This window comes from Lutzomyia longipalpis, chromosome 3, assembly GCF_024334085.1.
Source record: "Lutzomyia longipalpis isolate SR_M1_2022 chromosome 3, ASM2433408v1".
Lineage (NCBI taxonomy): Eukaryota > Metazoa > Arthropoda > Insecta > Diptera > Psychodidae > Lutzomyia > Lutzomyia longipalpis.
Window position 1 is genome coordinate 9,563,640 of NC_074709.1, and position 26,520 is coordinate 9,590,159.

Genomic DNA, 26,520 nt, shown 5'->3' on the forward strand with positions numbered 1-26,520 from the left:
CGGGCATGAGTGTCGGACGATCCGATTGGTGCCAATTTCGTTTATCCGACTGGTATCAAATTGCTACGTATAAAAAGCGACTTTTCCGTTTTCTCTGTTCAGAACGGCTTTCGAACGCGTAAGTGTAGGATTTATTTTTGCATTGGATTTTCTCACGTTGCCTATAAGCCAATTGAAGGAGGATACATGAGAGGTTGAGAGAGAAAGATTTTTTTTTTTCAAAAAAAAAAAGCCCCAATGGGAATATTTAATTAAAAGAAAAATACAGGTGAAGTGTGAATTATTTTGGAAGGAGAAAAGAGGAAAATTTAAGTGATTTTGTGTGTAAATTGAGTGCAGTGAGGTGAGAAATGAACTGGATTTTTTAATGGATTACCCTGCCACAGGATCATTGGAAATGGATACGAAATGAAACCACTTTCAGGATTAAAAGGATATGTGCACACAGCACTGATAGATCCAGTTGAGGTTCTAAGTGATTTAAAAAAAATCTACAAGAAAATCAGTGAGAAAATGAATTCTAATGAGGATATTCAAAGGACAAAGTGTTTGAAAAAAAATGTGTTGAAAAAAAAGATGAATAACATATTATGGAATATGATCGATCAATGTTGGATTACATTCTCAGAGACATTAATACCCTCTGTGGAAATTGGTGGAGTTATTTTTTTTTTGCAAAATAATCTGATACACCAACATCCTCGTAAAACACCTGGTGGAATTCATCTGCCAATGAATTGAAAGTGCGAACGTACTGGCGGATGCCTATGCAAATTGAGGAATTTGCCACAATGCAAGAAAATGCACACAGTGATTTGCCACACTGAAAATGCTTTTGCGAAATTATTTTGTGAAAATAATTTTGTAGATGAGATCAAATTCCGATTTTAACTCAATACCATTTGCAGGTCCATAAATGCTGAACATATTTGAAGTGAGCTGAGTTACGCAAATAGAATACTTCTAGAAATAGAATCGCACTTTATGCTAAAATCCAAAATGAGCCTCATCATGCGATGGCTCAAAAAGAGGATGATTGTCCGCATGAGGATACGGAGGATTGTGCAATTACAAGGATTTTTAATGTATTAAAGAATGATCTCAATAGAAATCCTCAAAGAAAAATTAAGGCATAATTGCAATCTTAACATGGGGCAATGTCCACACGTAATGATCTCATAGTGATCGTACTTAGATCATACATGATCGTATTGCAAATGATCGCAAAAATTGCGTCAATTGCCCAGAAAGATTCATCACAACATACATTTCCTATGTAACCAGCCGGTTGTATGGATATTTGGAAAATTGAAAATATCTATAAATAGACAATCCATGGTGTTATGCAGTGTGTGAGAAAATATTCCTCAACACGAACGAATTTTGGGAGAATTTATTTTAAAATTTTCACTACAATGCGCGCGCAGGAGGAATTGCGCGCGAATGGACGTTTTTCCTTGCGAGAATTGTGTGAAAAACCCTGAAACAGTTTCGAAATGGTGTTTAAGTTTTTTTTTTCATTGCCTTTTCTTCAACACTTGTGGTGGCTCTACCAAATGGACTATTTTTAGCCCCACACCACATTGAGTGAGACTTTTTGGATGCTGACGATCTTTCGCATTCTTGATCGAAAATGGTCCCGTGTGTGCCCACTTTTGGGTGATCGTGGATGTTTATTGCGAAGAGTTACACAACAATTGGTGTGCGCCAGAAAAAAAATTGCGAGGGGTTTTATGAATGAAATATTTTGCACGTTAAACACCCCGCAACGATCAACACTTTCTCGATCTCTCAAGAAATAAAAAAGATCCTTCATTTGGCTTTACAACGACGATCATTCTTAAGGATTTTAATTGAAGATCTATACTTTGGAGATCAATGCTTGATGAATCTTTGTTTTTTTTGTTTCTTCTCATTGTAGCGAAGCTTCAGGGCTGATTTTCGGTCACGTGTCTCTTGAAAAGCCTCTCGTTTCTCTCTCTTGTTGAAAAAGTCTCAATAAAAAACCCGTCAACATGCCGAAGGTTGTGAAACAGGAAGGTGAAGATCCCGATCCAACCCCATACTTGTTCGTATCGCTCGAACAAAAGCGTATCGATCAGACGAAACCCTACGATTCGAAGAAAAATTGCTGGGTGCCAGACGAGAAGGATGGCTATCTCTTGGGTGAGATCAAGGCTACCAAGGGTGACTTGGTCACCGTTAGCTTGCCCGGTGGAGAGGTAATAAATTCGCTACCCTACATCAACTTCCCCTACACCCCTACTCCATTACCCCAACATTGATCCTGTCGTCCTGAAACAAAATTTATCCCCAATTGGATCTTTCTTTCTTTTTAGTTTTTTTTTATGGGAGAAGAGGGTCTATAAGAAAGTTCTTCAAGGACTTTTGTACGATCTTCATCTTCTAAAATTATATATTTTTATTATTTTTTTATGTATTATTATGTAAATGGGAAAACAAATTGAAAAATTGGCAAATCATGACAACCTTTTAAGTGAATTCTTCTCTATGTGTGTTATCGTGTGCGTGTTTCATTTGAAATAAGGAGAAAAACTTCAAGAAAGAACAATTATCCCAAGTCAACCCACCCAAATTCGAAAAAGTCGAAGATATGGCCGACCTTACCTATCTCAATGAAGCATCTGTGCTTCATAATTTGAAGCAGCGCTACTACTACAAATTGATCTATGTGAGTAAAAATTATACAATTTAACTAATACAAGGTCCTTTTCTCTCTCTCACGGGCAAATTAGACAAGAGATTTCAAGAAAGATCAACTCCAACAAGTCAATCCACCCAAATACGAAAAGGCCGAGGATATGTCTAACTTGACATACCTTAATGATGCCTCTGTGCTTCATAATTTGAAGCAGAGATACTACAATCAGCTCATTTACGTAAGTGACGCACAAAGGTCAAAGCGAATGCCCACGTGCTCTGGAGATTTATTGAGAGATTCATTGTCTCTAACCAACAACGTCCTCCGAACCATGGAAAACCCAATACTGAAAGGACAACCGTGTTTTTTTTCTTGATGATCCATACTAAAGTTCTTCTTGGTTATAAAACATCTAAATCTCTGTTAATTTTTGGATGAAATCAAGTACCGAAAAAAAACATCCAAAAATGTGCATCTAATATGCTTGCAGCCTCAACTAACTGAACTCACTCAATTCAAATTCAACTAAAATAGACCTACAATCCCTCTATCCATACCCATAACTACATCTCTATCATCTAACTTACCTAATTTAGATCCTAGATTATGGGATCTATATTATTTGCTAAAGCATTTTTATGCTGCACTGTTTGTTGAGAGCTAAGGAGAATGAGAAGATCTACGGCAGATATCCTAGGTCTTAACTGTCCTAGATATTTGACCTAGATCTCTTAGATTTTTCCTTCAAATGAGTTAATTTATTGTTGTTTGTATTTTATGATCTGATTTTATTTTATGATCTACATGGATTGGTTAGGAAAAAAATCAGAAATACTTTACCCAAAAATCTTTAAAAAAAAAACCACGCCCCTATTGCTTTTTAGTAATAACTTTAAATCCATAAAACATAAGCTCCTGTGCAACGATTGAAGAAATAAAGCTCACTCAATCATGGCACTGATGCATATGCTTTATTGCTTTAAAGGAAAAGCTATATACAATAGGGGCGTGGTTTATGCGTTTCAGGGTTAATCTTTTTAGTTTTTTTCCAATTGATCTCAAAGGAAAATGAAAACTTTTTAAGATTTCCTTGGACGTCTTTTTTTGTACTTTTTTTTTTAACAATTACTTTATTGTCTTTATTAAAAATGATCATAAGATGAACAAAGGTGAATAAACTCCTTAGCTCAACAATTATGTGCACAATTTCTCAGATCCTATTTTGCTTTTTGTTTGGATCTCTAACGGAGAAAGATATGAATAGAAAAAATGCAAAATGCTTCCCAATTACCTGGCTCCTGTTTGTGTGTTTGTGATAGTTGCTAAAGTAATTGCCTTTTTTGCGCGCTTTGCGGTCGACAGACATTCGCAAAAGCGTCACATCAAAGAGCAAATTTAACTCTGGACTTCCAGGGTTAACAAATAAATTTGAAAAAAAATAAGAAAACCATCAGGATAAATGGCCAAAAACTGCCACCAGGATGGATTGATTTTGTGTTATCAAAGGCAAAAAAAAGTAACAAATCTTTGTTACTTCACGTAAATAATATTCTGCAGCGTAGATTTTTAGATTGGCTCGTTTTTTTTTTATTTCTTACTTCTTCAAAAATCGTCAATTAAATGCAGAGAGAGGACAATTGCATTTAAGAGATGCTGAAAAATTATGTTTTTTTTTGTTGTTTGATAATTAAAGGTATTTTCGTTATTGAAAGATGATTTGGTAATATTGGGTTTATGATGTAATTTACAGACCTACTCCGGTCTTTTCTGCGTCGCTATCAATCCCTACAAGCGCTTCCCCGTGTACACAAATCGCTGCGCTAAGATGTACCGTGGTAAGCGTCGTAATGAAGTGCCACCCCATATCTTCGCCATCTCTGACGGTGCCTACGTGGACATGTTGACAAACCACCAGAACCAGTCTATGTTGATTACTGGTGAATCCGGAGCTGGAAAGACAGAAAACACGAAGAAGGTAATTGCCTACTTCGCCACTGTCGGTGCCAGTGGTAAGAAGGATGAGAGTAGCTCCAAGAAGGGTACTCTTGAGGATCAGGTCGTGCAGACCAATCCCGTCCTGGAAGCTTTCGGTAACGCCAAGACTGTGCGTAATGACAACTCTTCCCGTTTCGTAAGTATCCTCTTATCGAGGCTACGTGAAGATCACATGATATTGAGCTCAATTTTCTAACTCTTCAGGGTAAATTCATCCGTATCCACTTCGGTCCAAGTGGTAAACTGGCTGGTGCTGATATCGAGACTTGTAAGTTTGGAAAAAAAAAGAAATCTAAGATCATTGTAGGAAGGATAAAACTAACGAGGTAATAATTGATCCTTGCAGATCTATTGGAGAAAGCTCGTGTCATTTCTCAGCAGTCTCTCGAGCGGTCCTACCACATTTTCTACCAAATGATGTCTGGATCCGTCGATGGACTTAAAGGTATAAAATGAATTCTGAGATCGCTGTGAGGACGCGCATAAAAATGAGACGAAACTTAGGGGTATTTTCACGGGGATTTACAAGCTAAATGGCGTCAAAGGGGTTTTTTTAAATTTAAAATATTGTCCAATACCCTAAATTCTTCCCCCCAAATACTCTCCAAAGTTTCCTAATTTGTGCACCCTGATGTAGATGTAGATGATTTATATATTTTTTCCTCTTGTTAGCAAAATGTTTGTTGTCAAATGACATTTACGACTATCACAATGTCGCTCAAGGAAAGATTACGATCCCTAATGTGGATGATGGAGAGGAATGTGTAGCAACCGATGTAAGAACACAATACGGATGCAACTTGTTGATCCATACTCCCTCATTGTTTTTTTTCTTTATTCTTTTCAAATTGAAAAAAATCATCGTCATTTTATTAAAGAACTTCATGAAGTGAACTTTATGAAGAACCTCAACTCCCCTTGACCTCTTGACACACACACACCTTGTACGTCTTTGCCATTCCCTGTATTCCTTTTGATACAAAATCTCAGGGGCAAAGATGACAAGGAAGGAGTAGTAATGTTACTTCATAAAGGGGAGAAAGTGTTGATGGGAAATCCTTGATAAATATACTTTAAGGATGTTCTCATTCATATTGACATAATGTTTGCAAATTCCTACAGAAACTAGGTCCTTTGTATCAAGTATCAGGAACAATACTTTGATATAAGATTCCAGTACAAAATATCAGTAGAATCATCCTTATTTGACGAATCCTTAATTTCTAACAAATTATGGGATTAGAAACTCTGTTTGTGATTCATTTAGTTAAGTATTGAATGATGCTGAAATACTTCGCAGTACATTCGTACTTTACCATGATCACAACGTCAAACCTAAATAGTTAAACATTCCTTTATGCATTACCCTGAATCTGTCTCAAAATACTGGATACAGATTTAGTTTTTCTTGATTTTTTTTTTATAAGACCTTGACTATTAATACAAAAAATAAATAAAATCTATGAATGATGATAGAACTTGCATCATTTATAGTTTTTTTTTTGTTATTCTTGTACCTTTTTGTGTAACCTTGTGTTTCCTTTTCCCAATTTAGCCATTACTCTTTTGTCAAACGACATTTACGACTATCACATAGTCTCTCAGGGAAAAACTACAATCCCAAGTGTCGATGACGCTGAAGAAATGCAAATTACCGACGTAAGAATTGGCTCTTTACGTTTCACATTGTTGCTACTACAACTGACAACAACAACAAAATTTTTTAAATGTTTCTCAACTCTGTTTTCGTGCTCTTACTAATATACCAACTATAACTAATAATTGTTTAAACCACAAATTATTAAAAAAAATACAATTGAGTTCCTATTTCAAATTAGTTACCGAAGAGATTAATTTAGGAATAACAGGGATTGCTTTCTGCGTAACCCAACATGCATTGCAATAAGCTACAACTAGGAGTTTAAGAAATACTAAAGAATTTGCATTTATACTCCTGATTTATTTAAAAAGGATGAACTATTTGTTAAAGAATTTATTAGGGAATTTTTCTTGAAATTAGATTATTTTTTACATCTAGATTTTTGAATTTATTGAGGAGGAAAATTCGAAGGAAAACTTCGTTGAAATCTGTTATAAAAAACGTTAAATTTGAAAGTATTAGGAGAGCTCACTCAAATGCGTAAAAGATGTAAAGGTGTAAATTAATGTGGAAATTTTTTATTATATTTTTTTATGGTAGTAAAATAATATATTTTTTTAAATAATAAAATTTTAAATAATTTATTAGTAGCTTTAAATATTAAATAGGTATCTTAGAACAAAACAATTCGATTTTTTTTATGTTTGGATCTAATAGTTTAATTTTTTTCTTAATTTTTATTACCATTAAATATTACTTCCTGAGCTAAATTAAAGATTTATGAAAATAACCGATAAATTCAAATAATGTATTTTTAGTCCTCTAGTCGTGGCTAATTCAATGCAATTAAAAGAAGTATAATATATCCAATATATCCAGGAGATTATATATTTGCTACATTTTGATAATGCCATAAAAGGATGTTAAATTCATTTCTGGCAAATATTAGATAAAACCTTCCTCAGTCAGCGGATAAGTGACTATCCACTAATTTGTTTTGGCAAAACACGCATCCCAGGGATCAATGATGAAGAAATGTTTGATGAGACGGATGTAAGTCAACTTTTGGGGCTGTTTTATTTTACATTTAATTTTTTAATTCACATTTTCTTTTGTTTTTCTCGCACAGTCGGGAGCGGATCAAATTGATCCTCTTTCTTTCCAAAGAAAAATAAATCGGTTAAAAAGAAATTTGCAAAAAAATAAACATTATCAAAATGTACAGAATAAATTCGCTCCTGGCTTAAAGGGTTTGCTTCTTCATTGGGTACAATATGTTTCGTCTTGTATATAGCACAACGTCTACAACGGGGGATTATTTTTTATAATTTTTAAAATAATTTCTTTTATCAATGTTATAAATATTGCTTGAGGGTGTTTTGTACAGTGTCGTACTAAGAATTTTTCTATTATTTTTTTTTCTTCTTTAAAATTTTCAATAAAATGAAAAAAAAAGGAAAATGTCTACTTTCAAACGATATTTACGATTACGTAAATGTATCACAAGGAAAGATTACAATTCCCCACATGGACGATGGTGAGGAATGTCTGCTAACAGATGTAAGTTCTCAAGTTCATGTTTGGGAAGAATGTCTACGTAGAGTAAAACGAAATGTTTATCTTCCCAAATTAAAAAGAAAAAAAAATGACAATGATCGTCCACATATTATGTATTTTTTTTGTCTAGAAGTTTCCCAAATGAATGCAGTTTCCAGTAGATGGTTGCATATAGAGGAGTATTGTCAACCCTGAATTTGAAAAAAAAATGTTGATATATTCATTTCATCAATGTGATGAAATATCCAAGAAAAAAATGAAGATTTATGGAACAATTTTCATTTTATTTTAATTTTCTTTTCAGCCACTACTTGTGGCTTGTTTTTCTTTTCAATTCATTGAATGAAAAATATCGACATTAGTCCTTGATTCTCCGCTTAGATTTGTCCAGTGATCTGAGAGAAATACATGTAGTATTCATGATCATTTCATTTAGAATAGACCTACCTGTAGTCAACCCACCCTTGCAGATCCAAATTATCGAAAAATTTGTAGAATTTAATTTTTTTTAAAAAGCTTCAAAATCATTTAACACTAGCAATATAGAAAGAAATCTACTAATTTTTCTGTGTTTAAAAAAGCTTTAAAAATGATTTTTCTGTGTTTGTTTGATTTTCATTGATTACCTCATAATGTTGATCACAATTGCTCTGTAAAAAAATAAATATCTGTTGTAAAACAAAGAGAAGAGCAAAAGGAAAAATCTAACATAATTTTGTCTTTGGGGGAAAACAGCAAGCCTTCGATGTGCTTGGTTTCACACAAGAGGAGAAGGACAACGTTTACAAGATTACTGCTGCTGTCATGCACATGGGTGGCATGAAGTTCAAGCAGAGGGGTCGCGAAGAGCAGGCTGAAGCTGATGGCACTGAGGAGGGTGAGCGTGTTGCCACCCTCTTGGGTACTGACACCCAGGAGCTGTACAAGAACTTGCTGAAGCCCAGAATTAAGGTCGGCAACGAGTTCGTGACTCAGGGTCGTAACAAGGATCAAGTCTCCAACTCCGTTGGTGCCCTCTGCAAGGGTATCTTCGATCGTCTCTTCAAGTGGTTGGTGAAGAAGTGTAACGAGACCCTAGACACCCAGCAGAAGCGTCAGCATTTCATTGGTGTACTGGATATTGCTGGTTTCGAGATTTTCGACGTAAGTATTTACAGAAGACGTTGACGGAAGTTACAACTTAATCAACTTAATCAACTATTTGAACATATTTTTAAAATACGAGACAAGACGAATTGAGAACTTTTAGATAAAGATTTGTTTTTGAGGAAGACGACTGACTTCAACAAAAATTATTTAAAGTTATTGGGTATGAACAATATTTTAATAGACGACGACAACGGACGGTATCAGAACTTTTCAAGAAACCTACTATTTAAGAAATAACAAAAAATTCAAAAACAGTTCCATTAGTTAGTTTCTATCCAAAAGATCGTCGGTTTGAGAATATGACTAACCGATATTTCAGCCCTTCTTCGTCTAGTCTTAGTCTAGAATACATAGACATAGATCGGTTAGATCGGACTCCAAGAAGATCAACAATAATTCCTACAAGGGGCCAGTTATAAGTTCCTATTTTGGGAATTAATTTCCCAACAAAATGATCCAAAAGGAAAAACGTACAATAAAACTTAGAAAAAAAGCTTTTAATTGCAGATTAACTAACCTATCTTCTAACTCTATTTATTAAAAAAAAAACAATGACATAGTACAACGGCTTTGAGCAACTTTGCATCAATTTCACAAATGAAAAACTCCAACAATTCTTCAACCACCACATGTTCGTCTTGGAGCAAGAGACATACAAACAAGAGGGTATCCACTGGGAATTCATTGATTTCGGAATGGATCTGCTGGCTTGCATTGATCTAATTGAAAAGGTGCTTTTGAGCTCTAATAATCCCTCCATTTAAACCATAATTCCTAATGTTCATAAATCCCATAGTTAAGGCTCGCTCGAACTTTAGTGATGCTGAATTGCACAGATAAGTGAACACAACCCCTTGATTGACCAATCACCTGAAAAATAAGAATGAAAGGAATGCTGTTTTGATCCCACCTTGTTAATTGTGCCATCTTCCTTTCCCCGTTGTGGATTTTTTGTTTAATTATAGTACAATGGTTTTGAGCAACTTTGCATCAACTTCACAAATGAGAAACTCCAACAATTTTTCAATCATCACATGTTTGTACTTGAGCAAGAAGAGTACAAAATTGAAGGCATTCAGTGGACTTTCATTGATTTCGGAATGGATCTTTTGGCTTGTATTGAACTGATTGAGAAGGTACAAGTCCATCGTTGCGAGATTACAAAAATCCTTTCGTTCTATTCCTTGTTTATTATGTTTATTTCGTTCAATTTATTATATACTGCATTTATCTGCAGGAATATTCAAATGTGTTACTTCCAAAGGAAATTGGAGGCACGTCTTTTTACAGAAAAAAGATTGCCAGCATTATGTTACTGGAATGTTGATTATATTGATGACTCCCACCTCTCAAGAGACTGATTGTGAGGACAAGAAAAAAAAGTTAAACTAACACCTAGTTTTAAGTTTTAAGTTTATTTTGTTAAGATTGTTTAGGGAGGATTAAGCAAAAAGGCATAGAACCCTTTCAAGTTTGCTTGTTGATTCTCTCCCACACAGTACAACGGCTTTGAGCAACTTTGCATCAATTTTACAAATGAAAAGTTGCAACAATTCTTCAACCACCACATGTTTGTACTTGAACAAGAGGAGTACCAGCGTGAAGGCATTGAATGGACCTTCATTGATTTCGGAATGGATCTTCAATCTTGTATTGAACTTATTGAAAAGGTAGCCCTTTTGATCAGGGATTATACCTCAATGTGTACAACAACAATAACCTTTTTGTGTTTGTTTGTGTATGCAATAATAATAGAATTTTTTCAAAGAAAAAAAAACTCAAATCTTGAAACATGACTCTATAACTCAAGTAGAATGCTTCAGCTCTAACAAAATAAATGAAGGTAAGGAGCATTTTGTCCTTTTTCATCATAACTACGGAGCTATTTTTTGTAAGAGCGAGATTTGAAAGAAGTTTGGATGCATCCAGAAGTCCTTAAATACTCAAGCTTCTAAGAAGCTGGTATAGGAGCTTAAGGTTTGATGCATAAAAACATGCCTGATTAGCAGCTGGGTCTTATTTAATCTACAGATCATTGTCTGAAACTGTTGCAGACAGCGAGATGTCCTATTGATATATGTAGGTCTGACTGCTAAATAGTCATGTTTTATGTGTCAGACTTTCTCTGATGCTCGAAGTCTGAGATGACTTAAGATGTTTCCATAATTCTTCAAACAGTTAAGCTTGTTTGATGCAGTTATTGGAGTTGAAGTTTTGATGCATAAGACACACCTGCTTAGAAGCTTGTTCTTCTCTGATCTATAGAGACTTTCCATAAAACTTAGACCAAGCTCCTAAAAGGTTGTGTGTTTCGCATCAGGCTTACTTTGAGAATTGCATTATTCAGACTAGAGCTCTTACAAAACTGCATTAGTATTTAGGATATAGTTAGTAGCTTATTAGTCTAAAGAGTGTTTTCATTACGGCGGTATTCTGAAATTTCTGATCTGGATTATCATCAAATAAACTAGATCTTGCTTTCAGAGTGTCGCCGGGAACTGTTTGCAATATTTTCTGAGTTTTAATTGAAAAATTGAAAACCAAATTGTTAAAAGATGGATTATGTCTGGAATTTTTTAAACTAAAAACTTTTCAGAAAATATTGAAAATAGTGTAATGCAAAGCTTCTAAAAAAATTGAAAATATGTATCGATAGATTAACTAACTCTGGTTTTTTTGTCTTCATCACTGTGCAGCCTATGGGTATCTTGTCCATTCTGGAAGAAGAATCTATGTTCCCGAAGGCTACCGATCAGACCTTCGCTGAGAAGTTGAACACCAATCACTTGGGCAAGTCTGCTCCATTCCAGAAGCCCAAACCACCAAAGCCCGGTTGCCAGGCTGCTCACTTTGCCATTGGCCATTATGCTGGTGTTGTACCATACAATATCACTGGCTGGCTTGAGAAGAACAAGGATCCCCTTAACGACACTGTTGTCGATCAGTTGAAGAAGGGTTCCAACAAGCTGATCGTTGAGATCTTCGCCGATCACCCTGGACAGTCTGGTGGTGGTGAACAGGCTAAGGGTGGACGTGGTAAGAAGGGTGGTGGCTTCGCTACTGTCTCTTCCTCCTACAAGGAACAGCTCAACAACTTGATGACCACTCTGCGCTCTACTCAACCTCACTTCGTGCGTTGCATTATCCCCAACGAATTGAAGCAGCCTGGTGTCATTGATTCCCACTTGGTGATGCATCAGCTCACCTGTAACGGTGTGCTTGAAGGTATCCGTATCTGCCGTAAAGGTTTCCCCAACAGGATGGTGTACCCTGACTTCAAGCTCCGGTGAGTTTACAAAACTCTTATTTCTCTTTTTTTTTTTTTATTCTTTCTCATCATGTTGGGTTTTGGGATTTACATACATTACAAGGTGTTTCTATTTTAAGTGCTTTGAGATTCTACAAATTATTCTTTCGTTTTTCCTTTTTGAATATTTCTTTTTTTTTTATTTTACGATGAAGGTGCTCTTAAATATAAAACTTTTCAATATAAAAAAAATATAATTTTAAAATTTATTTAATTTCAAAATTTTAGTTTATTTATCAAAGTGAAAAGTTTTTTTTCAACTTTTTTTTTAAATTTTGTATCTTTTAATTTTTTTTTGGAAATTAAAATTATTTCATTTATTTCAACAAAAACCTTACCTACTTTGAGCACCTGACTAGGCTAAATAATTTTAAGAAATAGAATCTCAGAAAAAAGCAATTTTGCAAAAAACAAAATCAAAAACAAACATTTTTTTAATGATTTTTTTGGAGGGTAGTTTTATTTCATTTTCCATCAAAAAACAATATTTTCACAATTCAAAATCAACATTTTTTGGATTACAAAAAATATTTTCTATCGTCGTTTAGTTATATGATTCTGGCACCGGCCATTATGACCGCTGAAAAAGATCCAAAGACCGCTGCTGCTAAATGTCTGGAAGCAGTTCAATTGGATCCAGAAAGCTATCGAATTGGTCACACAAGGGTGAATGAAGAACCCCTTTCCCGTCAATACAAATTTTTTTTTTAATGTTTAAAACCTTAAAATCCATTGAGAGAGTCCCTCTTTTTATATATAAAAGTATCTTCTGTATACCTACCTTTTATTTGAACACCATTTTAAGCACGTTGTAGTTCATTGGTTGTTTACATCCTTTGAAATATTGTAAAAAGAAATATTTAAGAAATACTTCATAGAAGTGGTCATATGTCCTGCATTTAGTACGATAACACGGTACATACACCTATACCCTCGTTTATTCAGTACTATCCTTTGATATTGATTCATTTTCATTGTAGGATGATGAAGGAATTTTTATTTTGAAGTATTTTTGGTTGATTATATACAAATTGAACCCTATATTTTGGCATGAAAGAATGGTAATTTATTGAGAAACGTATGAGACATTATTCTATCATCTTGTATATTCTTCTGTCCATTTTTTTTACCTACCTGCATACCTATAAATATATAAATAAAAGTTCGATTCCAACTTCCCGTGAGATTTTTCTACTTGAGAAAAATATGAAGTTTTAAAGAGAATTATGTTGATTGACACCCTGTACTTGAATTTTTGCACCAAATAAGATTTAAAATGAAAAACATACAAGAACTATGACAATTCACAATTTTTACGATGGAATTATCATTGTGTTTTATCTATTATTTTTTCTTAATTTTTCATACCCAATCCTTCCCACCTAAACCCCCCAAAAAATGTTCAGATACAAAATCATTAACCCCAAGGGCGTTGATGATGTGAAGGGTGATCCGAAAAAGGCTGCAGCTGCCATTTTGGACAACACTGGCTTTGATCCCGATCTCTATCGATTGGGCAATACAAAGGCATGGAAATCCCATCATTTTTCACTTTTTTTTCAAATTCTTTATTTACATGCTCTCTAAATGGCGCAAATATCTTTTATTTTCAAGCCTTTTTTTTTCAAATTCTTTTATTTTCTTTAAATAAAATTCCCAAAAACCAATCGGAGACATTTGATCGGATATTGGAGACTTTTTTAACCTATGGAGGGGGCCTGTTCGAAACCATTTTAGACTGGACGGGTACAACAGGCATCCTTGTCTAAATGCAAACAACAAAAAATTCCATCTTTTTTTTTCTAAAATTATCTTTCCCCTTCTTATTTTTCGGCTTGGTTTTGCGAATGTGGGTGATGGAAAGGAATAAGAAAATTCCACAAATACCCAAAAAACAAACATATAATGTTAATTTCTACTTCTCCGAGTTTTTTTTTGTTACTGTCCTGTTTTTTTAATGCACGTTTTGAGGGATCACAGGATTACAGATCCTCTCAAATATTCACAATTGGAGGATAAACCCTTTAAAAAAATTTATGAAAATTCAATCTTCGTACTTAAACCAAAAAGACTCAAAAAGTACAATGATTGAGAAAAAACTATTTTCCATTAATTTTCATTCACATTTTTTATCTATTTTTAAAACATATTTTTTTTAAAATTTTAATTTGTCTTAAGGACGATATTAATGATCTTTCTAACCCCTTTCATTTCTTCCCGATATAATTAACACAGATACAAAATTCTGTGCTTATCATTAATCAAAGAACCGTGCAAACCTGAAAAGGCATCTGAAATTATTTTGAATCATGTGCAATTGGCTGAGGATCAATTCCGTCTTGGAAAGACCAAGGTACTGCGGTCTGAAAATATTTCTATCATTTTTTTCTTCATTAATTTTTTTTTCATTTGAACCTCTTTAACATTTTTCTTCATCTCTCTAATAAATTATGTACGACGTGGTGTGTCATTGAAAAAAAAGAACTGCAAATGAGCAGATTTTGCATGTTTTTGCCTGCATTTTACCTCCATCTTAAAATATATATATTTTTCTCATAATATTCTCAAATTAGTTGCAACATTTTCGCGCTTGTTTTAAGCTTTGTGTGGCATAAGAATTTCTCAAGGATTTACACCCATGTGCAAAAGTGTCTGATGTAATTATTTATGTGGGACTTTTAATTTTTCTTTTTTAGTTTTAGTTTGGAAAGATTCCAGAATCTCATTTTTTCATTATGAAATTTTTAAACAATTTTCTTAATAAAAATTAGTTAGAATTTTTTTTATAAAATAATCATTCTACGATTAGGAATGAATTTTTCTTCTTCAAAATTAAAGAAACTTTAATTTTCTATTAAGGAAATTATTAAAATCTAACGATCCTTTATGAAAATAACCAATTTTCTTAATAAAAATTAGTTCAAAATTTTTTTTTATAAAATAATCATTATATGATTAAGAATAAATTTTTCTTCAAGAAAATTAAAGAAAATTAAATTTTCCTTTAAGGAAATTATTAAGATCTAACGTTCCTTTATGAAAATAAACAATTTTCTTAATAAAAATTAGTTAGAAGTTTTCCATACAATAACCATTTCGATAAAAATGATTTTTTTTCTTCAAAATTAAAAAAAAAATCCTAATGGAATTTTTCTATAAGGAAATTATTAAAATCGAACGTTCTCTTATGAAAATAATAATATCAATTTTTACATGGTGGAAATTAATCAAAATCGGATGTTTTTTGATAAAAAAAATCAAAACCAAAGTTATGGGCCTTATTCAGCGATCAAGAAACCTTTAAAATTTTTCAATTTCGTACTTTAATTTCGAGATTTCAAGCTAATTTCTAGGGTTTCGTTCCCTAAAACGTTCCCTAAAAAAATAAGTAAAAATCAATTTTTTTAAATCAATTAATTAGTTTTAATATTTTTTCAATATTACTTAGGATTACATAGTTATGCTATCTTGTAAGAAAAAACGCCTGTAAGCTCCTCAAAAGTTTTCTTTAGCAAATCATTTATAATTAATTTCTCTGCCTAAATACATTCAAGAGGAAAATTGCAGTTCCACTCCATTTGCATCCAGTCACAGCTTGAATGAACTTTTCAAAGTAAAACTAGACAGGATTAACCTCACGGCGCTATGCATTTAATTTAAAAGGTTAAGAGATCTTGCAGATGATTAGCATTGCAATTGAGCTACAAGTCTCTTGGCAGAATTTTTGCACATTGGTGTTGAGATCTCTGTGAGAGTGAGATGATTTTTGCGTAGAAAGAAAAAAACGTATTAAGCATGGTTTAGAGCCTCTTCTCCTTGTGTTGCTCTCAATGTATTTTTTTCCCGCCTCTTTAGCTTCTTTTTTTTTGCCAAAAAAAATCTCTCTTTTTTTCTTCAAAGGGAGATTGTGGGGGTGATTTTTCACGGGGCAAACTAACATGTTCTGTGGGTTATTTTTGGGGGAACTTGTAGGTATTCTTCCGTGCCGGTGTCTTGGGTCAGATGGAAGAGTTGCGTGATGAGCGTCTGAGTAAGATTATGTCATGGCTCCAGTCCTGGATTCGTGGTTACCTCGCACGTAAGGAATACCAGAAGATGCAGGAGCAACGCCTGGCCCTGCAAGTTGTACAGCGCAACTTGCGCAAATACTTGCAGCTCCGTACCTGGCCATGGTACAAGCTCTGGACTAAAGTTAAGCCTCTCCTCAATGTTACACGCATTGAAGATGAGATTGCGGTAAGTGGCAAAAGCATAGAATGTATAGACGAGGGATTCTTGCGTCCGTGACGGGGGGCTATTTTCAACAATTTTTGCACATTGCGGGGGGATCAACGCCACACACACAGTTCGGAACATTTCCAATTAGTGCATTTTAAACAAATCACCAAGAAAATTCCCGAAAGTTTGAAAAGGTTGCAACAGACATGCGGAGATGCCAATGTGAAAATATCTCTCTCTGTGCGGGCATTTTTGTCAAGGAGGAGGGCAGAAGAAATGGACTAATGATTGTGAGATATTTTAAACATGATGAAATTTATATATATTTAAAATTATGATTGGCGGACATTTTCTAGTAGAGCGGCGGGGGGGAAGAGCAATTTTCTATATGCTGTTTTTTTGCTTCTTTTTTTTTCGCGGGAGGGGAAAAAGCTCACGCGGCTGTGCAACCCAATTTTCCCGGATATCACGTTGAAATTATATATATAAATTATTACACGATGAGTGATATTTTTGGGATTTTTCACTAAAAAGAAAATTTAACAGTGTGTGTGTGTGGATTGCGCACACTGGAAAAGATTGGCGAGAGATGATCTCGATGATCTCAAAAAGAGGAAAAAAAAGAAAAAACGATGAAATATGGAAAAATTATGATGAAACATCTGCTATGAGGATTCTTTTAAACTTCTTCCTGTGGACAAGGCTGCACAGGCGTGGCTCTGTGGCAGATAAATTTGATTTAAGTGAATATATTGCGAGTTTTCCACGCATTTTCCTCACGATGAAATGTATTGACGTGTGATTTTGTTACTTAATTTTATTTTTAATACCATCCCAAAGACAATTTTCTTATGGATTTTATTTCTTCTCATTCTTAATATTGAGAACAGTTGAGCGATGTTTGAGTTGTGGAAAGACGGTGAAGAAGATGAAAAAACGATGATTTATCGTGAAAAATGTAATAGATGTGCTATTTTCGGGTAGTATACGAGGAATTGATTACACCTCATCTGTACTGAAGCAATTTGCGGGGGTGCGTGAGAGGAGAGCGAATGATTGGTATTTACATAAATTAAGCTTGATGATCACTTTGAAAGCCTCGGCTTCTCTCAATCAAATTACTTTTCATTTTTGGGAGGGAAGAAGGTGCTGTTTGTGGCTATTTTTGTTGTGCAAAATTTTGGGGAATTTTTCCTTCGTTAAAACGCCATATTGGTGGGGAAGAGATTAAGAAGGGGGGCTCTTCAGAACACCTTTCCGTTCGTGATCGCGTGCGCAGGAAAGGAGATTTTGTCAGCCGCAGTCGCGTGAATGCTGATGCTACAAAGTTGGGAGAAAAAAGCTGGAATTTGAGGGGAGGATGCAGCAGCAATGTGGTCGTGATGCTCCCCTTCCCCAAGCTCAGCTTCTTTGTATATACAATGTGGTACAGAAAGAAGAGTGCGTGAGTGAGTGGAAAAGCCAGGGAAAAAACACGGGGAGGCGGAGTCAGTTTTCCCATCGTGAAGAGGCATCTATTTTTGGGCACTGCCTAATATGCCTTCCAAGATTAGGCGCGCACGTAGGCGTCCAGCAGCGAACCACAGCGAGAGGTGGTGCGTTTGATATAGCAATTAAAATCCATTCCAGTAAACGGTAACTAGCCGCGCGGACCTGTACCTGGGCTTTACGCTGGTCCAACGAACCCTTTTTATTTAGACGTCGTAATCAGATGAAAATTAAGTGAACGAATACTCTTCATCCATCTCTCGTGCTTACCATTCATCATCTTTTGCACAATTTAACAAAATAAATCAAATTCATCAGGCTCGAGTGATACGAACTTTGAAAATTTATTATTTAAAAAAATTTGAAAAGAAAAAAAAAGTGAACCGAAAGCACTGTGAAGTGAAAACGAATTTTTATTAAATTTATTGAGTTTTTATTTTTAAAAGAAAATTATTTGAAAAAAAAAAATAATTTTCTCATTCGGGAGGGTGGTTTCCGTGATATTGTGAAAGAAAGGAAGGAGGAAGAAAAGAGAAATTAATTTTTTTTAAAAGAAATTTGTGAGGGAGTGTGCAAAAAATAAAAAAAAATAATTGAAAATGGCCGAAGCGGAATTGCAAGAAGTTCCAAGTCATTCCAATATTGATGAAGTGTCGAATGAAAATTTACAGAAATTGGAGGAGAAAGCCAAGAAAGCTGAAGAGGCATTTGCAAAGGAAGAAAAATTGCGCAAGGAATTGGAGACTCTCAATTCCAAATTGCTGGCCGAGAAGACCGCCCTGTTGGACTCTCTGTCCGGTGAGAAGGGACAATTGTCCGAATTCCAGGAGAAATGTGCCAAATTGACTGCCCAGAAGAATGATTTGGACAACCAACTGCGCGTAAGTATTTCAGGAATCTTCTATCATTCCCCGCTGAATGAGAAATTTTTCCTTCGCACCCGCGCTGATTTATTTATTGCCTCCACACTGAAAAGTGAGAAATGACGAAAATATTTATTTCCACCTTCAACATACACCACCTCCGAACATTTATCATCCTTTTGCGCGCGCGTGCTGTGTGGAGAAGTGCCTGTGAGAAGAAAATATTATTAAGGCAAATGATTCATGCGGTGCGATTTGTTGGAAAATTTCACATTTTGCGGGTGATGGTGGAGGAAAAAAATTAAGAAGAGGAGAGAAGTCGATTAGCTGACGGTGTGCTGTACGAAAAATTATTTTGCCTTCTATAAATAGGACACCCAAGAGCGCCTGTCGCAAGAGGAGGATGCCCGCAATCAGCTCTTCCAAACCAAGAAGAAGTTGGAGCAGGAAGTTTCGGGACTGAAGAAGGACATTGAAGATTTGGAACTCAATACGCAGAAGTCTGAGCAGGATAAGGCCACCAAGGATCACCAGATTCGCAATTTGAATGATGAGATTGCCCACCAGGATGAGCTCATCAATAAACTCAACAAGGAGAAGAAGATGCAGGGTGAGACGAATCAGAAGACTGCCGAAGAGCTCCAAGCTGCCGAAGATAAGATTAACCACCTGAACAAGGTTAAGGCTAAGCTTGAGCAGACCCTCGATGAGCTCGAGGATTCCCTTGAGCGCGAGAAGAAGGTTCGCGGTGATGTGGAGAAGAGCAAGAGGAAGGTTGAGGGTGACCTCAAGCTTACCCAGGAAGCCGTTGCTGATCTCGAGCGCAACAAGAAGGAACTCGAGCAGACCATTCAGCGCAAGGACAAGGAAATCTCCTCCCTCACTGCCAAGCTCGAAGACGAGCAGTCCATTGTCAACAAGCTCCAGAAGCAGATCAAGGAATTGCAGTCGCGCATCGAAGAGCTCGAGGAAGAGGTTGAGGCTGAGCGCCAGGCACGTTCCAAGGCTGAGAAGCAGCGTGCCGATCTTGCCCGTGAACTCGAGGAACTCGGTGAGCGTCTTGAGGAAGCCGGTGGTGCCACATCTGCCCAGATTGAGCTCAACAAGAAGCGTGAAGCTGAATTGGCTAAGCTCCGACGTGATCTCGAGGAAGCTAACATTCAGCATGAGAGCACTCTGGCCAATCTCCGCAAGAAGCACAATGATGCCGTTGCTGAGATGGCTGAGCAGGTTGACCAACTGAACAAACTCAAGGCCAAGTGAGTACCTCTTTCCATTTTTTTTCCTTTTGCTATTTTTTATGCATTTTCTTCGTCCCCCTAAAAGGATGATTGACAACCCTCAATTTTTTAGGAATCTTAAAAATATCTCAGGGAGCAAGACTAGTAAGAAAAAACCTCCTAAATGATCGCTAAAAATAACGATTGGCCTGTGAAACCGGTAGAAATTTAAATTGTATCGATAGTATGCGATTTTATTGAGATTTGAAATCGATATTGCATGGAAAATGGATTCCTTTCCAGCAATAGGCGTCCTTTTAACAGCTTCGCCTAATTTGGTAGAAAAAAGCTCTTTTTTTTGAACTTTTAGAGATGATATGGTCATTTTTTCGTTCTAATTTGTGAGTTTTTGACGTCAAAACTCGAAATTTCCTTCGATTATTTCTCTGAAAAATCACAATGGGAATTTTATTGAAATTCCACTGGAATTTATGGAATAAGCCAATGAATATTCCATAAAAATATGAAATGACGACATTTTTTTTTAATTATAATGAAAGCAAGACAAAATTTCTCATCAAAATGGAATTTTATTAGTAAAGAAATGCAGAAAATGAAACTATTGATTGAAGCTTAAATCTGTAAAATAGCTATTGGTAATGAAAAGCTCGGGAATAGGCTAAAATTGAAGGATATTCAAAACAGGCACCTGTCGCCATTTTGTTAATAAATTCACACGCTTCATCGAAGACTTTTTTTAATTGCGTTGTCAATATTGTTCCAATAGTTATTTATATATTGCAAATTTGATGCCAAATATTCTGGGTTTGGACACGCCCACAGTGTCTCTTCCTAATCACTTAATTGATCTTATATTTCACTTTCAAGATCATTCAGTGATCTCCATTCCGTGGTTTTTGAAGTACATTTTGCAAAGGCAAAAAACAATATTAATTAAGTAGGATAAAATATTTATTGTGTTCATTTACAAAAAAAATAAAAGAAAAATGCTAAGAAGTGAAAGGACGTCGCGCAAAACCAGGTGTGATTCATGGAGGAAGAGGTGGACAGGAGGATCATAATGTGACGCACATCCATCGAGAAGGCAATAAATGATATAATTGCATTAAAAAATTATATTTTAATAGTTTAATTGATCAGAAAATCGATGATAAATCAATTCAAATCCATTTTATTTATTTCTTTTTAAAATAGGATGTAAGAAAAAGTTTTTAAGGGTTTTAAATGAAATTGCGCAATTTTGAAGATCAGGAGAATAGCGTGATCTGTAAAAAAAAATGAGATCAAAAGTTTGAAGATTTAGATTGATTTCAGAGAAATTAATAATTTCTCTTTAAATAATTTACAAAAAAAATCGATCATATAAGATCGCCAAAGATCGTTTAGTTTATTTAAAAAAAAATGAGGGTTGTAGGTCATCCTGATCATTTTCTCAAATTCAAAATTGGAAAGGAAAATCAAGAATCGCAAAATGATGGAAGCATCATCAATTTCACTTCGAGATCATCCAGAAAAAAATGTTTTATGAAAAAAGAATGGAAAATTGATGCTAAAAAAATAATAATTTGCAAATTGAATCAACTCTAGGGCTGAACATGACAGGAATAACATGCACAATGAACTGAATAATACGCGAAGTGCTTGTGATCAACTCGCTCGCGATAAGGTAAAGTGGATGATGATCCTTTGAAAATAAAATATCCTATCCACGAAATACAAAAGCGAGAGACAATGACACTGCAATCCCAAAAAGAATGCGGATTTTATGTTTTATGGAGTTCTTGTGAATCCCCACAGTGAGTGTGGAGCATGAAAAGATATTTCTATACAACACAGTGTTTAAAAAATATATTTGTTAATAATATTATTGCCCTGAAAATGGAAAACAATGCGGCAATATCCTTTCCAAACCCTTAAAACAACAACAACAAAAAATAATTGAGAAATGTTTCCCCGTTTTTTTATGTTTAATGAAATCCCCTTTCAAAGGAAGAATTTTTCTTCTTTTTTCTTTTAACTCAATCACACTTAATCCAACACGATCCTTGTGTTTCTCTTTCTTTGTTCTTTTTTGATCCTCACAGGGCTGAAAAGGAGAAGGCTCAGTACTTCAGTGAAGTGAATGAACTCAGACACAGTGTTGATCATTTGTCCAATGAAAAGGTACAACAAAATTAAAAGAAAAAATTGATCAAACACAAAAGATTTGCAAAATTGGAAACACTGCTGGCCTCAAAAAATAACTCTTTGCGCAATGAGGAAGACATACAAAATGCCAAATTTCTCATTGTAAAAGAACTAATTAAAATATCATTTTGCTGAGCAAAAACATCCACACTGAGAGTTCGTTAAATGAAGAAGGAAAGGTGTTGTGTGTGACTCATCCTTGAGTGCCAAGAAAATATCACATAATGCTCATCGCGTTTGCTTTATTAACATTGTTGCCATTCTTTGTTGCTTTTGAATTTTCCACACAGTTTGCAGCGAAAAGTCACCCAAAAGGAAAAATCTCGTGCTAATTGGATCATGCTGTACAATCACATTTAATACTTTTCTGACCTATGCTAATATTAAACCAAACTCTGCGTGTGACACATTTTAATGAATCATGCAACTTAAATAATAAATAAAAACGACAACATATCTCTCGCTATTTTACAACATTTCCAAGCAAAATATTTCACTCAATGTGCGCAAACAAGAGGTGTGTTTATCTGAATGAAGAATATTAGAAATTGCAATTTTTGTAAAAGAATTATTCGGTATTTATTTGCAATTAATCGGTACTAATGCACAATTATTCGGTACTAATTTGCAATTATTCGTTTTAAACGGAATTTTAACGACATATTTAGCTAAAAATTCAAATAACGACAGATAAACACATCTTATCGAGTTCTTCTTCATTTTTTTATGATCCCCTTACCTCGGAAGATTGATGTACTTCCATATGTAAGACGCCCTCGCGTTGTAGTACATCCCGAGAGCCCCCCAATACTTTCCTGAAAAAAAAAATCTTAATGAAAAGAAAAAGAAGAACTCGATAAAGAAGAAAGATCGCACAAAAAATTATTAAATGAACCAAGAAAAGAGACTAAAATGAATCCTTTTTGGGGAAATGATGAATGTAGGCCTCCCAGGAAAAGATCGCCAAGCAGTTGCAGCACACACTCAATGACGTCCAGGGCAAACTTGATGAGACCAACCGCACCCTCAATGACTTCGATGCCGCCAAGAAGAAGCTGTCCATTGAAAACTCCGACCTCTTGCGCCAGCTGGAGGAGGCTGAATCTCAGGTGTCGCAGTTGTCGAAGATCAAGATCTCCCTCACCACCCAGCTCGAGGATACCAAGCGTCTCGCCGACGAGGAGAGCCGCGAACGTGCCACCCTTTTGGGCAAATTCCGCAACTTGGAACACGATTTGGACAACTTGCGCGAACAGGTGGAGGAGGAGGCCGAAGGCAAGGCTGATCTCCAGCGTCAACTCAGCAAGGCAAATGCTGAATCGCAGCTGTGGCGCTCCAAGTACGAATCCGACGGTGTGGCTCGCTCTGAGGAACTCGAGGAGGCCAAGAGGAAGCTCCAGGCTCGTCTTGCTGAGGCTGAGGAGACCATTGAGTCCCTCAACCAGAAGGTTGTTGCCCTCGAGAAGACCAAGCAGCGCCTTGCCACTGAAGTGGAGGATCTGCAACTCGAGGTTGACCGTGCCAATGCCATTGCCAGCGCTGCTGAGAAGAAACAGAAGGCCTTCGATAAGATTATTGGCGAATGGAAGCTCAAGGTTGATGATCTTGCTGCTGAGCTCGATGCTTCACAGAAGGAATGCCGCAACTACTCCACGGAACTCTTCCGCCTCAAGGGTGCATATGAGGAGGGACAGGAGCAGCTTGAGGCTGTGCGCCGTGAGAACAAGAATCTCGCTGATGAGGTTAAGGATCTTCTTGACCAGATTGGTGAGGGTGGACGCAACATTCATGAAATTGAGAAGGCACGCAAGCGTCTTGAGGCCGAAAAGGATGAGCTCCAGGCTGCCCTTGAGGAGGCTGAGGCTGCTCTTGAGCAGGAGGAGAACAAGGTGCTCAGGGCACAGCTTGAACTGTCTCAGGTGCGACAGGAAATTGACAGGCGCATCCAGGAGAAGGAAGAAGAATTCGAGAATACACGCAAGAATCACCAGCGCGCTCTTGACTCCATGCAGGCGTCCCTCGAAGCCGAAGCCAAGGGTAAGGCTGAGGCGCTGCGCATGAAGAAGAAGCTCGAGGCTGACATCAATGAACTGGAAATTGCTCTGGACCATGCTAACAAGGTTTGTTTTCTATTTTTTTCTGGGTCTTCTGGGATCCTCTGTGGATAAGGAATGAAATGTTTTGTTTTTTTTTGTGCAGGCCAACGCTGAAGCCCAGAAGAACATTAAGCGATACCAACAACAGCTTAAGGATGTCCAGACCGCCCTGGAGGAAGAGCAGCGCGCCCGTGATGATGCCCGCGAACAGCTTGGCATCTCTGAGCGTCGTGCCAATGCCCTGCAGAACGAACTCGAGGAATCACGTACCCTTCTCGAACAGGCTGACCGTGGCCGCAGACAGGCTGAACAGGAATTGGGTGATGCCCATGAACAGCTCAATGAATTGTCTGCCCAGAATGCCTCCATCTCAGCTGCCAAGAGGAAACTCGAATCTGAGCTGCAGACCCTGCACTCTGATCTCGATGAGTTGCTGAATGAAGCCAAGAACAGCGAGGAGAAGGCCAAGAAGGCAATGGTTGATGCCGCCAGGTTGGCTGATGAGCTGCGTGCCGAACAGGATCATGCTCAGACACAGGAGAAACTCCGAAAGGCCCTTGAGACACAGATCAAGGAATTGCAGGTGCGTCTCGATGAAGCTGAAGCCAATGCCCTCAAGGGTGGCAAGAAGGCCATTCAGAAGTTGGAGCAGCGCGTGCGTGAGCTTGAGAATGAATTGGATGGTGAACAGAGGCGACATGCTGATGCCCAGAAGAATCTCCGTAAATCCGAGCGTCGCATTAAGGAGCTAACGTTCCAATCTGAGGAGGATCGCAAGAATCACGAACGCATGCAGGATCTGGTTGATAAACTGCAACAGAAGATCAAGACGTACAAGAGGCAGATTGAGGAGGCCGAAGAGATTGCTGCCCTCAACTTGGCCAAATTCCGCAAGGCACAGCAAGAGCTTGAGGAGGCTGAAGAGCGTGCCGACCTCGCCGAGCAGGCCATCAACAAATTCCGTACGAAAGGTGGACGTGCCGGATCCATTGGTCGAGGAGGTAGCCCCGCGGTAAGTTTTTCATCTTTTTTTTTTCTTAATTTTTGGGCATCCTTTCGCATGATTTGAGCTTCATTGAAAGCTTCATGAAAGCTCAAATCGCGCGAAAACTTTGCCTTTTCTTGGAGCTTTTTTTTCGGGAAGGATTTTCTCGTGGAAAAAAGAAGATTTTTGAGGGAAATAAGAAAAAAATCAACGTTCAAATTAAATTATAATAATTCTCTCATTCTCTACAATTTTCCTTTTGCGTGCCAAGGCAGCCGTCAACTAAGGGTCGTGCCCATTTGCTGGAGTAATAGATAAATCGCGATTATGTTGAGAGACAAAAGAAATTTGTAAGTTTAAAATGGGAATTAGAGGAGAAAATGAAACCCGCTGGACACGTGTTTTGTTGATTTTGGTAGTTTAATGAATTTATGTTGAAGCATTACACGCATTGAAAAACTCGCTCGTGGTGGCTCAATACCACCCCCACAAAAATTCATATCATTAAGTATCTTCCTTTGAACGTTCTTTATGTATTGTTTCTTTATTTTTTTTATTTAAATGTTGTTCCCCTTAAAAGAGAATTTGTTTTACATTTTCTTTGACCGATGGGCACCGCAGAACGTGCCTAGGTCTCATATTGATCTCGTTAATGTGTCCACATTTTATTCAATAAATTGAAAAAGAAACAGAAAAAACGATCAAAATGCTTGGGAAGGAATTCCAAAATGGTTGAACTAATGTTGACGCAAATTTACCTACTTGCGACTCAAAAAAAAAAAAAGACTATGCGATGCAATCGTCTTATTCAGACTCAGATTTTACCTAATGGTGACTCAATTTATTTAGCTTATCTGTACTACAAAATACCTAATGTAGCCGCGAGTTTTAACTTAAGGGACAGCGAATATTTTAAACAAAAGGAATCTTAATCTATTAAAGAAAATCTGTTTGTTTGTGGTAAGTAAACTCAGCCGAAATGGTTAGATCGATCCTAATGTTTAGCATGGATCTAGTGGAGACTATTACGAGTTGCAACCACACCCTGCCTCATCTTAGCTGCCCTCTAAAAAATTATTATTCTGCCTTTTTTTTTTTAAATGGCCCTTTAGTTAAAACTCGCGTCTACATTAGGTATTTTGTAGTACAGATAAGTTAAAAATTGAGTCACC

General features: G+C 36.4%; 2 protein-coding genes across 20 annotated transcripts in view; both read left to right on the forward strand.

The window, feature by feature from the left end:
• The window catches only part of LOC129791905 (NADPH:adrenodoxin oxidoreductase, mitochondrial), a 298,769-nt gene that overhangs the window by 23,096 nt on the left and 249,153 nt on the right, over nt 1-26,520 (forward strand). The window lies entirely within an intron of this gene.
• Nucleotides 1-26,520, forward strand: part of LOC129791780 (myosin heavy chain, muscle) — a 27,734-nt gene continuing 1,214 nt past the window's right edge. Inside the window, exons 1-17 of one of the 19 annotated variants that reach the window (XM_055830254.1) lie at nt 1-118; nt 1,922-2,222; nt 2,757-2,900; nt 4,413-4,793; nt 4,862-4,925; nt 5,004-5,102; nt 5,330-5,433; nt 8,550-8,957; nt 9,929-10,099; nt 11,660-12,249; nt 13,677-13,797; nt 16,243-16,506; nt 18,648-18,857; nt 19,212-20,098; nt 22,165-22,243; nt 23,212-24,387; nt 24,467-25,375. In XM_055830254.1, coding sequence (XP_055686229.1) covers nt 2,016-2,222; nt 2,757-2,900; nt 4,413-4,793; nt 4,862-4,925; nt 5,004-5,102; nt 5,330-5,433; nt 8,550-8,957; nt 9,929-10,099; nt 11,660-12,249; nt 13,677-13,797; nt 16,243-16,506; nt 18,648-18,857; nt 19,212-20,098; nt 22,165-22,243; nt 23,212-24,387; nt 24,467-25,375 — 5,814 coding nt within the window. In that variant the 5' untranslated portion in view covers nt 1-118; nt 1,922-2,015. Of the gene's footprint in view, nt 119-1,902; nt 2,223-2,548; nt 2,693-2,756; nt 2,901-4,412; nt 4,794-4,861; nt 4,926-5,003; nt 5,103-5,329; nt 5,434-6,212; nt 6,317-7,713; nt 7,818-8,549; nt 8,958-9,523; nt 9,695-9,928; nt 10,100-10,462; nt 10,634-11,659; nt 12,250-12,818; nt 12,937-13,676; nt 13,798-14,505; nt 14,624-16,242; nt 16,507-18,647; nt 18,858-19,211; nt 20,099-21,667; nt 21,747-22,164; nt 22,244-23,211; nt 24,388-24,466; nt 25,376-26,520 lie in introns of those variants that run through there. The other 18 variants (XM_055830256.1, XM_055830266.1, XM_055830247.1 and 15 more) reach the window with 18 other exon arrangements.